This window comes from Leptonychotes weddellii, chromosome 14 (assembly GCF_054177405.1).
Source record: "Leptonychotes weddellii isolate Sample4059 chromosome 14, ASM5417740v2, whole genome shotgun sequence".
NCBI classification, from domain to species: domain Eukaryota; kingdom Metazoa; phylum Chordata; class Mammalia; order Carnivora; family Phocidae; genus Leptonychotes; species Leptonychotes weddellii.
In genome coordinates this window covers 74,234,089-74,245,513 of record NC_138382.1, presented here as the reverse complement: position 1 = coordinate 74,245,513, position 11,425 = coordinate 74,234,089, and the positions used below count along the sequence as shown (strand labels likewise).

At 57.2% G+C, this 11,425-nt stretch overlaps 3 protein-coding genes across 4 annotated transcripts in view; 2 read left to right on the top strand and 1 right to left on the bottom strand.

Moving 5' to 3' along the window:
* The first annotated feature begins 6 nt into the window (after window positions 1-6).
* On the top strand, window positions 7-1,600 carry KYAT1 (kynurenine aminotransferase 1). Its single transcript, XM_006749852.3, has 4 exons — window positions 7-216; window positions 299-378; window positions 872-958; window positions 1,058-1,600. The coding sequence occupies exons 1-4, from the start codon at window positions 132-134 to the stop codon at window positions 1,121-1,123; spliced, it is 318 nt and encodes a 105-aa protein (XP_006749915.3). The 5' UTR covers window positions 7-131; the 3' UTR covers window positions 1,124-1,600.
* A 1,285-nt stretch (window positions 1,601-2,885) lies between these two features.
* Window positions 2,886-10,759, top strand: SPOUT1 (SPOUT domain containing methyltransferase 1). 2 transcript variants are annotated; one of them, XM_081803726.1, is made up of 12 exons: window positions 2,895-3,040; window positions 3,638-3,683; window positions 3,970-4,095; window positions 5,709-5,868; window positions 6,107-6,196; window positions 6,317-6,366; window positions 6,574-6,704; window positions 7,930-8,002; window positions 8,106-8,204; window positions 8,722-8,824; window positions 9,015-9,162; window positions 9,986-10,759. In XM_081803726.1, exons 1-12 carry the CDS (start codon window positions 3,005-3,007, stop codon window positions 10,052-10,054), a joined length of 1,131 nt encoding a protein of 376 aa, XP_081659852.1. In that variant the 5' UTR covers window positions 2,895-3,004; the 3' UTR covers window positions 10,055-10,759. The 2 variants fall into 2 exon arrangements, with proteins under 2 accessions (XP_081659853.1, XP_081659852.1); XM_081803727.1 differs by lacking the exon at window positions 6,107-6,196 and having other exon boundaries at window positions 2,886-3,040.
* The window catches only part of ENDOG (endonuclease G), a 3,505-nt gene continuing 2,226 nt past the window's right edge, over window positions 10,147-11,425 (bottom strand). Inside the window, exon 3 of the mRNA XM_081803722.1 lies at window positions 10,147-10,487. Within this exon, the coding sequence (XP_081659848.1) occupies window positions 10,205-10,487 (283 nt within the window). The 3' untranslated portion in view covers window positions 10,147-10,204. The remainder of the gene's footprint in view (window positions 10,488-11,425) is intronic.

Sequence of the window (11,425 nt, the reverse complement as noted above, 5' to 3'; positions counted from 1 at the left end):
CCCACCGTGTGCACACCCGCCCTCCGCAGGCCGCGGTGGCGCAGAGCTTCCAGCACGAGCAACTGCACTTTGGCCAACCCAGCAGCTACTTTGTGCAGCTTCCCCAAGCCGTGTGGCGCTACCGGGACCACATGGTTCGCAGCCTGCAGTCTGTGGGCCTGAGGCCCGTGGTCCCCCAGGGCAGCTACTTCCTCATCGCAGACATCTCAGACTTCAGTGAGCAGGACTGGCCAGGCTGGGCGGAGGGGGGCCGGGTGCTGGAGGCGGCCCAGGGCTCAGCGTGGCTTCTGTCCCCCAGAGAGCAAGATGCCCGACTTGCCAGGCGATGTGGACGAGCCCTACGACAGACGCTTCGTCAAGTGGATGATCAGGAACAAGGTGGGCCGGGCTCGGCCTGGGCCCCCGTGGGTGCTTTTAGAGGCCGAGCCCCAATCCAGCCCAGCCTCTGCCATCAGCCCTAGTACCGGGGTGCATCTGTGTCTGGAATTTGCAAAAAGATGCTGTGCGGGCTGGCAGGCATCCCTGGGCTCTCAGGGCCTCGGCCGTCTCATCTGTACGGTGCGGAGTTGGCGCCTGAACCCCGAGCTCATCCGGCTCTGAGCTCTGACCCTAAGGCTGATTTCTTCTCTGGCTCTGCCCTGACCTTCCACGTGGTGCTCCCCCCCAGGCATCCACCACCTCCCCTCTGTACACAGGGAGGGACTGGGAACGATGCTCTGCCATTCTTTTCCCCTGACCTTGACCCAGCACTGAGAGGTACTGCACCGAAGCTAACTGTCCCTGCCCCAGCCCATCGTGGGAAACTGTCCCCCAGAGCCAGGGCCTACCATGCTGTGGGGCGGTGTTGAGACGTGGGCTTCCTCCTCCCCAGGGCTTGGCGGCCATCCCGGTCTCCGTCTTCTACAGCAGGCCACATCAGAAGAACTTCGACCACTATGTCCGCTTCTGTTTTGTGAAGGTAAAGGACGGGGTTGGTGGGGAGAGAGGGCCTCCTCAAGCTCCCCATGGCCCACTGGTGGTATGGGGAGAGGGGTAGGACCGATCTGTGTTGGTGCAGGATGAGTCCACGCTCCAGGCCATGGACGAGAAGCTGCGGAAATGGAAGGATGAACTCAGGCCCTGACGCCGCCTGCTCATCCCGGCCCCACCTGGTTCCTGCATGTTCTTTGCCAGGGTGTCAGCCCTTCCCAGGCTGGGCGTAGACTGAGCTAGGGGCCCCCTTCTCTGCGACACAGGATATCCCCAGGGAAGAGCCCTCCTTCTTGGTCTTGGTGGATTCAGAAGCGCTTCCCACAGTACCTATATTCCTGTCATAGTGGTGAGGTGCACCTGACCTGGGCCTCTTCCTGCTCCTCCCTGGATTGGGTCATAGAGTCTTGGGTCCCCTCCGTATTCTCCCCCAGACTTGTCTGGGACTCAAGGGACAGAGTCCAGCAGTGTACTGGCCTTGAGTCCCAGCCCTGCTCTGGTCCCAGCCTAGGCTCCCGCATCCCGCCCTTTCTTTCTCTCCTTAGATAACCTCGGGAAGTGGTCTTTAGGCTTGAGTCCTCAAGCCAGTACTTTTCACCCATAATAAAGCTTTAACTTATTTAGACCCTTATTGGCTGCTTCTCTCTGCTTCACACGGTGGTGCTGATCGCTGATGGGGCCTGGGGCGAAACAGAAGACACCTCAGTGAAACTTAGATCCCAGCCCCTCTTTGTACAAACGTGTTTTGTGGAGTAAAACGGAGGCCCAGAGCAGGGCAAGGACTGGGGACTTGTGTGAACCCGGGGCTCAGAAGAGGTGTGGCTGTGGCACATTGTGCATGTGTAGGAGGTGGGGGCCTCCGTTGAGAGTCTGACAGGGAGACACGAACAGTCTCCTGTCTCACAGGGGTCAGAGTGCAGGCCAGGAGGGCCAGGGAGTTCAGGCAGAAGGGGAAGGAAGTAGCGCATTTAACTGTGCACCCCCTGTGTCAGGGGCCTAGATGCCCACCATCTCATTAAACAAGCCTCTGAGGGCGCCTGGGTGGCTCAGTTGGTTAAGCGACTGCCCTCAGCTCAGGTCATGATCCTGGAGTCCCAGGATCGAGTCCCGCATCTGGCTCCCCGCTCAGTGGGGAGTCTGCTTCTCCCTCTGACCCTCAAGATCTCTATCTCATTCTCTCTCTCAAATAAATAAATAAAATCTTAAATAAATAAATAAATAAACTACATACTTTGATTCCAACTATATGACATTCTGGAAAAGACAAAACTATAGAGATAGTAAAAAAAGATTAGTGGTTGCCAGGGGCTTGGAAGAGGGTAGGTGGAACACAAGATTTTTAGGGCAGTGGACTTATTTTGTACCATACTGTAATGGTAGATACATGACATTATGTCTTTGCCAAAACCTGTAGAATGTACAACACAGAGTGAACCCTAATGTAAACTATGGACTTTAGTTAATAATACTGTATTAATATCGGTTCATCAACTACAGTAAAGGTACACAGTAAGGCAAGATGTTGAGAGTGGGGGGAAATGAGTGGGGGAGAAGGGTTATATGGGAACTCTACTATGTGCTCAATTTTTGGTAAATCTGCTCTAAAAAATAAAGTCTGTTAATTAAAAGAGAGAGTAAATGAATGCATCCATAAAAGAACTGGATTAAATTCTAAGATCATTTCCAGCTCTGAATCACACTCCAGCTCTGGGCCTCAAGGTCCCCCTGTAGAATAAAATCGAGCTGAGTTTTAAGTGTCGCGCTCCTGGGGAAACGGAGGGCGGCTCTCCTGTCGTCCAAAGATTCAGCACAGCACTGCACAAACTGCCCCTCTGGACCCTCGAGGCCGGCGACAAGTTCTGGCCCCCACGCCCTGCGCGGACCCTGCTCACCCACAACCCACGCGCTCGCAAAGCCGCCAGACGTGTAGGCCACGCCCCCGCATGCCATTGGCTCTCCGATTGGACGGCTCGGGGGGTGTGACCGGAAGAGGTGAGTCTGATTGGCAGGGCATGGCCGACGGTGTGCGGGGAATATGGCGGAGCGTGTGAAGAAGCGGCCCTGCGGCCCGGTAAGTGGCGGGGGGTGGAGCCCCGGGGCAGGACAGGGGGTGGGGGCGCTAGAACGAGCCGCGTGGGGGCCCGTGGCGGGGTTGGGCCGCGCCTCCCGCTCCCTGCTTATCGCTGATCCGAGGCCGGAAGCCCCGAGGTGCCGCATGCTCGTGGACGCGTGCGCCCCTGCGCATGAGAACCGGGGGTGAGTGCCGGGGTCCGAGCCAGGGCCGGGACAGCGTCAGGTAACCCATTGCTGGAGCCCCTTGCGGCTACTCTGACCCGGGCGTGGATTCAGGAGGTGGCGTATCTTTCGTGGCGTATCTCTTCTGACTCCCAGGGCGACAGGAGGCAGATCCTCTCCCCCCGAGCTTCAGTTCCCTCTTCTGTCGTGTCAGACTCGATTCGACAACTTACTGAGTGCTTGCTATGTGTCAGGCCCGGTCCCAGGCCCTAGAGTGTCGCAGGTCTCTGCTCTCTGACGCTCTCCCAGCAGCAGCGGTGTGGGGGCATTCCGTGGTTTCCTCACCACCCCCATTGATAGGCAGGAAGTGGGACCCCCTCCCAGTTGTGATCATTAAGCCTCACTCCGGTACCTCTTCCCATTCCTACTCTAGGGTGAACATGGCCAAAGGGTCGAGTGGCGAAAATGGAAGCAGCAGAGTAAGTAAGAGGCTGAAGGGGAGGGGATCTATTCAGCCTTGCCCGAGGCCACTCCAGCAGTGCACTGCTGAACCTCGGGGGGGGAGCCTCCAGGTTTGTCCCTCTGGGTCCCCCAGCACCCAAAATGGGAAAGACGGGGCCACGGAGGCTCCTCTGGCTGCTCAGTAAGCAGCACTGGAGAGGCCAGGCTGACCGTATTGGGAGGGCACCATCTTTTGGACTGCTCCATGTCCGTCTCCCTCCAAGTCCCTTTCCCCTCCACCAATCCACATGTCCTCTTCTCCAGAGAAAGAGGAGAAAAAGAAGTGGAAGGATCTCAAGCTGATGAAAAAACTGGAGCGGCAGCACGCACAGGAAGAACAGGCAAAGCTCCAGCGGGAAGAAGAAGCAACTGCACAGAGGGAGGACCAGGGTGAGCAGACTGGGTCCTGGGCAGGGAAGAGAATGTCATATCTGAAAGGGACCTTAGAGACCAGTGGGTCCAGACATCTTGTCCTGAGGGAGAAACTGAGGTCCAGAGAATGGGGAAACCTGAATCCTAACCTCCTACTTAGGTAGATTTCAATCCTTTGGAGCCTAAGCATTACATATCATAACTTTATACCTCCAGAACTCATCATCATAATGACAGGTTTTTGTTTTTGTTTTTGTTTTTACTTTTTTATTGAACACTTTCTGTGTGCTTTAATGTAGTTGTTCATTTACTTATTTTTTTTTTTTTTTAAGATTTTATTTATTTGACAGAGAGAGACACAGCGAGAGAGGGAACACAAGCAGGGGGAGTGGGAGAGGGAGAAGCAGGCTTCCCGCCGAGCAGGGAGCCCGATGCGGGGCTTGATCCCAGGACCCTGGGACCATGACCTGAGCCAAAGGCAGACGCTTAACGATTGAGCAACCCAGGCGCCCGCGTTTACTTATTTTGATTTTATTTTTTTAAGGAAGCTCTACACCCAACGTGGGGCTTGAACTCACAACCCTGAGATCAAGAGTTGAACGCTCTACCAACTAAGCCAGCCAGGCGCCCCTTATTTTGATTATAATAAGAATTTGTCTTTTTTTCTCATTAAATAATACCCGTTCAAAACATCCCCCTCCCCAAAATACAGAAAACTGTAAAGAAGAAAAATCCCAGCAAACATTGCAGTGAAAGTTTCTCCAGGTGTTACGTTATATCAACTTACGCATATGTAGAGTATATAGATAGAGTTTTACAAAAATGAAGTCACTTTATCCATTAGCTTCTGGACTTGGTTTTTCTCATTCCACATTGTGCCCTGTGTGTCCTTCCACATTAGTACATCTGGATCTACCCTAACAGATTGTATCTTTTCTCCTGTCTAGACCCAAATGTCAGGAGGGTTAGGGTGTCATAACACGCCCTCTAAGCCCGTTGGTTACCAGTGATGATGTTGACAGTGGGGATAGCAATTGAGCATGTCAGCTGTTTCAGACACCAGGGAAGTCCTTCCTGGGTGTTCCCTCATGTGGCTCCCTTTGGGTGACTCTGGGAGGGAAATATGGTGGTCCCTCCGGAACTAGACAGCCTGAACCCGTATCTCAGCTGTCTTGCCTTTTGTGTGACCTTGTGCCACATATTTGATCTCTCTGGGTCACAGGGTCCCCACTTCTCGATGGGGATCATAGTAGTACTTCTTAGGGTTATGGGGTAAATGCACACAGAAAAGGCCCTAATAATATTAGCTCTCTTTATTATCCCCATTTGACAGCTGGAGAACTGAGGCAGTGGGGGGTGGAGCCAGCACATGAACGTGGGCCAGTGCCTCTAACCACTCTCCAGTCTTGCCCAGTGGTGTGCCCTGTCCATGGGCGCCTCGGGGACCAGTAGGTCCATTTTCCTCCTGGGTAGATTGAGGCCTCGAAAGGGGAGTTGGATCTATTTTGCTGGCCTCAAAATTCCTCCCAGAGGAAAAGTTTTCTAACTCTGGGCCCTGGGATTAGAGGGAGAGAGGGGAGAGCTCGACCCTAGCCTCTTAGACTGCCCATGAACGCCCCTCCCCTGCCCAGGTCGGCCCTACACCCTGAGTGTGGCCCTGCCAGGCTCCATCCTGGACAATGCCCAGTCACCAGAGCTGCGCACCTACCTGGCTGGCCAGATTGCCAGAGCCTGCACCATCTTCTGTGTGGATGAGATTGTGGTGTTCGACGAAGAAGGCCAAGATGCCAAGTGAGGGGCCATCCAATAGGGCACCAGGGCTCAGTGAGGAGGGAGGGACCGCTAGGATTGACTTTGCTTCATCCTTGTCGCTGCCTACTTGCCTGGGCGGAGAACGCTGCCTACAGTTTCCCCTGGTGAATCTGGTGGGAAGAGTTGCAAAGCAGGGGCACTGCAGGGGTCAGATTGGGTGGAGGAGCTCTCGAAGGGAGCACAGTAGGCTCTGGAAGCCCTATCTTTCTCTCTCCAGGACCGTGGAGGGAGAATTCAGGGGAGTCGGTAAGAAGGGGCAGGCATGCGTGCAGCTGGCCCGGATCCTGCAGTACCTGGAGTGTCCACAGTAAGGGGGTGAAGGGCAGACTTCCCTGAACGTGATGGGGAGGAGGAGGGTGGTCGAGGTGCAGGTCAGGCAGGGGACAGCCTCCCCTGGGAACTTCCTGAGATCCACGGTCTTTACTAGGTACCTACGAAAGGCGTTCTTCCCCAAGCATCAGGATCTCCAGTTTGCAGGTAAGGCTGCAGGGGGTGCTGACCCCATTTCTCATGGATCATCCCCCAGACCCTGAGAAATTGCTGCTCAGTTGAGAAAACAGGCCCAGGCAGGACAAGGCCTCTGCCTGGTGGCAAACAGCAGGTCTGTGGCAGCCCTGGAACTCGGACCAGGCCTCCAAGGTTCCTGCCATACCACTGTGTGCCTTTGCATCTCCCAACCCACAGGGCTTCTGAACCCCTTGGACAGCCCTCACCACATGCGTCAGGATGAGGAGTCCGAGTTCAGAGAAGGCATCGTGGTGGACCGGCCCACCCGGCCAGGCCACGGGTCCTTTGTCAACTGTGGCATGAAGAAGGTAGGGATTGGGAGAGCAGGTTGGGACAGACATTCCGGACACATCCGGCCATGGAGGGCAGGCAGGGTCCTGTGAGCAGGGAGCCCTGGACCCGGGCATCTGTGTAGATGACCCAGGCCCTACTGATGTAGATTTGGGCCAGAGAAGTGCCCCCAAACAGGGCTCAGTAGATAAAGCCAGGAGCAAATACACTGTTTCTTAAAAAGTAAATGAACAGAGGTAGTCCTCACGCTCAGACCCAATCCACCCCAGCCAAAACCCTACAAAAACAAGTTCAGAATCCCTCTGGGGCAGCTCCGGCAGGACACAGAGCCACACTGGGATTGGCGCATTCATCTGCTGCCTGCTTACTCTCAGGGCTTCTGGATTCAGAGACAGAAATACTTCAAGGTGGAGGGTCCCCTCCCCTCAAAAAGAGCAGACCAGAAATGACGGGCTAACTGCAGACCAGGATGACCCAGACCCAGACGAAAGGAGAAAACAGGAGAAACCTCAGAAGGGAAAGTGCCCTATCCTGAATTCAGAGTTGGCACAAAACACAGACATCGGTTATCACTCATTGCAGCTCCCGTTGACCTCACACCGGGCCCTGGGCTGTTGTTTGTGGAGGGTTTGCTGTTCGACAGTGGAGGGAACTGAGGCTCGCAGAGGTTAAGTGGCCTGCTCACACCGCTGTAGCTAGGAAGTGGTGTAGCCACATCTGTTCAGAACGTAGAAGACTGGGATTCCATCTTGCGAAATACTTACTCCTGCCCTGTGCCAGGCCCAGGGCGTTCGTCTTTGCCCAGCGTCTGGTGGTAGTTTTGCAAGAATGGTCTCTCTCTCTCTCTCTCTCTTTTTTTTTTTTAAGATTTATTTATTTGAGAGAGAGAGAACCTGCACATGCTTGCATGGGGAGCAGGGAGGGGCAGAGGGAGAAGGAGAGAGTCCTCAAGCGGACTCCCTGCTGGGTGTAGAGCCCGTCGTGGGGCTCGATCCCAGGACCCCGGGATCTTGCCCTGAGCCGAAATCCAGAGTCGGCTGCTTAACCGACTGAACCACCCAGTCACCCCACAGATGGTCTCTTGAGAGCAGGTCTGGCCTGGGTGCCAGAGAAAGGGGACAGAGGTTGAGCTGGACCCCTCAGGTACCTTGTGAGCCGCTCAGATCTCCCAGCATCTGGGAGAACAGTGACACCTGCTGGCCGTTTGGGGAACAGCACCCATTTCTCCTGGCTTCTCCCCAGGAGGTGAAGATTGACAAGAACTTGGAGCCTGGACTTCGCGTGACAGTACAGCTGAACCAGAAGCAGCTCCCAGGTATCTGGAAACTTCCCAGCCTGGCCCAGCCGGAGGGCTTGGAACCGCCTCGGCCACCTCCTGTCCCTCGCCCCCTCTTCACAGCCTCCCTGCTTCTCTGCAGAAAGCAAGACCTACCGGGGAAAAGTCGTGTCATCGCAGGACCCTCGCACCAAAGCCGGTCTCTACTGGGGCTACACGGTCCGGCTGGCCTCCTGCCTCAGTAAGGACAGAGCTTCCTCCGATGAAGAGCTGGCCCCTCTCTGGGAGGCCGCAGAGAGCCTTGCTTGACCCAAAAGGCAGACCAGGGTCCTTGTCCTGCCACCTTACTGTGTGTCCTTAAGCAAATACCTTTCCTTCTCTGGGACTTGGTCTCCCTGACTGCGCTGCTGGGAACACTGTAAAGGACTTCTGAGGAAGAGGATCGCAATTCATTAGTAACGTCTGCCGTGGGGTTGGGAATAGGACAAAAGGACCAGATAGGTCTAGGGTGCACTATGAATTCTCAGAGCTCCTTCCTACCCGCCTTCAGCTTTGCGTCCCCAGTCTCGCATAGGTGTGGTTTCTCCCTGCTGAGTCCCGGACTTCCCAGGAATGGTGGGTGTGTGTAGCTGGGTGTGACTCCCTTACCTGAGTCCCCTTTTCCAGCCCTTCTCCCCCCCACCCCCATATGCAGACACACATAGCCAAGTGGCTCTGGCATTGGAACGGGACCCCCAGGGAACTGGTCTCTTGCCCAGGTGCTGTGTTTGCTGAGGCCCCCTTCCAGGACGGGTATGACCTGACCATTGGGACATCAGAGAGAGGCTCGGATGTGACCTCCGCCCAGCTGCCCAGCTTCAGGTGGGTACAGCCTGGGGCAGGGGCAGGGGCTGGGGAAGGGGAAGTGGAGCCGGAAACCTGTTTGGTGGAGGCAGAGCTATACAGACTGGGCCCCTAACTGTGTCCCGGGAGTGGGGGGCTGAGAGCTCTGGGAAGCTGCATTCAGTGTGGCCTTAGTGAGCAGGGACTGAACCTCTCCTGTGGGTGCCAGGCATGCTCTCGTGGTGTTTGGGGGCCTTCAGGGGCTGGAAGCTGGAGTGGATGCTGACCCCAACCTAGAGGTGGCCGAACCCAGTGTCCTCTTCGATCTGTACGTCAATACCTGCCCTAGCCAGGGCAGCCGCACCATCCGCACCGAGGTGAGCCTGCCTGCCTCCCGCCTGCAGCCCCCAGGCTGTTCTCAAGGTTCTACTGCCAGCCAGGGGTCTGTCCAAGTGGGGTGCAGCTCTGCCCAAGGCTGTCTCAAGCCAGCCTTCACTGGAGATGGTTTCCTAACGGCCTCGGCCTCTCACCACCATGAATTCCAGCAGGGACAGAGTAGGAGTGAGCTGGGAGTCGAGAATCCTGGGTGCTGGTGCCCATCCAGCTGTTCCCAGGCTGGGTAACTCAGGAGACCCTGGCCATCCCAGCTCTGGGCCTCAGTTTCCCCAGCCGTACGCTCAGTGATCCACTTCCTCCACGTGACCGTGGTGGGCGTGGCAGCCCTCCCCACTGGGCTTCAGTGGCACCTCAGTCCTGTGGGGGGCAGTATGCAGCCAGCTCTGGGAGCCTCAGTCCTGTGCACCCATGGGACCGGTGGACCCACTTCTGAGGTCCGCACACTCGAGGCACTTGGCGTCCAGTAGTCTCAAAGGGTGGTGACTACACAGGTGGGCAGCTCCAGTCTGTCCCTGAGGGCCCTCCAGGGGCCACACCCTCCCAGCAGGAAGCCCTGCACCCACCCTGTCCTGGGAGCTGAGAACACCCCTTAAGGAGCAGAGAGGCAAGGGCATGCAGCCAGCCTGTGGCAGATCGGTAGGATGGGGCTGAGCCTGTTCTTAACATCCTGGGGGCCCTGCGGAGGGCAGCAAGCCCCGGGGCCGGAGGTGGGGGGTGGGTCCGGGCGGTCGAGCCCTGTGAGGCTGGGAGCTGGGCACCCGCCAGCCTCCCAGGCCCCAGCCCACGGCCGCACTTTCCCTCCAGGAGGCCATCCTCATCTCCCTGGCCGCCCTGCAGCCTGGCCTCACCCAGGCGGGTGCCCGGCCCAGCTGAAGGTTCCGGCAGGCCGAAGACTGCGAAGCAGCGGCAGGGAAGCCAGAGGCTCCTGAGGGGCCCCTGGGACAGACACAGCCAGGACTTCTGTCTCCAAAGATCACCACCTTTAATGCGACCCAGCCCCCACAGTCCGGCAGGGTACGGCCTTCACGTGGAGCCTGCAGTGATGGCCTTGAGGCTGCCTGCCCGCGCCAGAATATTTGGCACAAAGAGCAGCCCCGAGGCCCGCTCGATGCTCTCGATGGGCACCAGGAAGCGCTCCAGCGGGACCACCTCGTCCACAGGAGCGTTGGGCATCACATAGGAGCGGAGTTCGATTTGCCCGCCTGCTGCCTCCAGGATCAGCACCTTGAAGAAGTGGGTGGGCACCGCCACGTGGTTCTTGCCGATGACCTGGTACTTCACATAGGACTTGCCGTCAGCCTCCGTCCTGCGGGCAGACCCGGGCGCACGAGGCCTTTCAGAGCTCCCGAGGGTCTGCTCGGACCCGAGGCTGCTCCTCCGAGAAGCCTTCCCCGGCCTGACTTCCACCTTGTGTCAGCCTGTAGGACCGCCCCCTCAGCGGGAGGCTTCTGTGCCCTTCTTGGCTCCCCCAGGAGGCTGGGGGCTCCCTGCAGGGTAGACGCTCCCTTACCCTGTTTCCCTCAGGCCCAGCACTGGGTCAGGCAGGGTGGGTGGTGGCAATAAATGCGGCTGAGAGAATCCGGCCTTGTGGGCATTCACCTTCATTCGTGCAGACCCGAGACTACCGCCTACCTCCCCCGTGGAGGGTGAGCACCACGTGGGCGAGGGCCTGGGGCCCAGAACACGGGATGGAGGACTTCGGTCTTCCCCTCGGCGGGGCCTACTCCATTCCAGCAGGCCATAGGAGGCACCTGCTAGTCATCCATGCCTCCTCGGCCAGCCCATGCTGAGCGCTTACTACAGTGGACCTCCACCACCCGCCTTTCACCCTGAAGCAACCGCGAGGTAGGAAATGGCTATTATCCCCACTTTACAGGAGAGGATATTGAGGTCATTTGCCCATGGCACCCAGAGACCAGGTGATAGGGCCTGGGTTCCCTCTGGGGCCTGTGGACTCCAGAGCCAGTGGCTTCCCCACAACCCTTCACCTCCCCAATCTGTCTTCAGTGGGCCGGAAAATTCACTGAGCATGCCCAGGGGAGCTCAGTCCCTTCTACCTGGGAGGCAGGGCTGCAGAGGGACAAGAGTGAAGGCTCAGGATCGGGGAGATGGAGGTCAAACCCTGGCTCCAGAGGGTGAGGAGGGTTGCTCCAAGCAGAGGAAACTGAAAGCAAGAGCCTGGTGCAAGGCTTTCTATCTGAACAGAAAGGGAGTCGGGCACATGGCAAGAGGTGAGGAGAGAGA

Coding starts and splice junctions, on each gene's coding strand:
- KYAT1 (XM_006749852.3), top strand. CDS start 132: ATGGTTCGCAGCCTGCAGTCTGTGGGCCTGAGGCCCGTGGTCCCCCAG. Junction 379..871: donor AGTGGATGATCAGGAACAAG/GTGGGCCGGGCT, acceptor CCTCCTCCCCAG/GGCTTGGCGGCCATCCCGGT. Junction 959..1,057: donor TCCGCTTCTGTTTTGTGAAG/GTAAAGGACGGG, acceptor GTGTTGGTGCAG/GATGAGTCCACGCTCCAGGC.
- SPOUT1 (XM_081803726.1), top strand. CDS start 3,005: ATGGCGGAGCGTGTGAAGAAGCGGCCCTGCGGCCCG. Junction 3,041..3,637: donor AGAAGCGGCCCTGCGGCCCG/GTAAGTGGCGGG, acceptor TTCCTACTCTAG/GGTGAACATGGCCAAAGGGT. Junction 6,705..7,929: donor TCAACTGTGGCATGAAGAAG/GTAGGGATTGGG, acceptor GCTTCTCCCCAG/GAGGTGAAGATTGACAAGAA.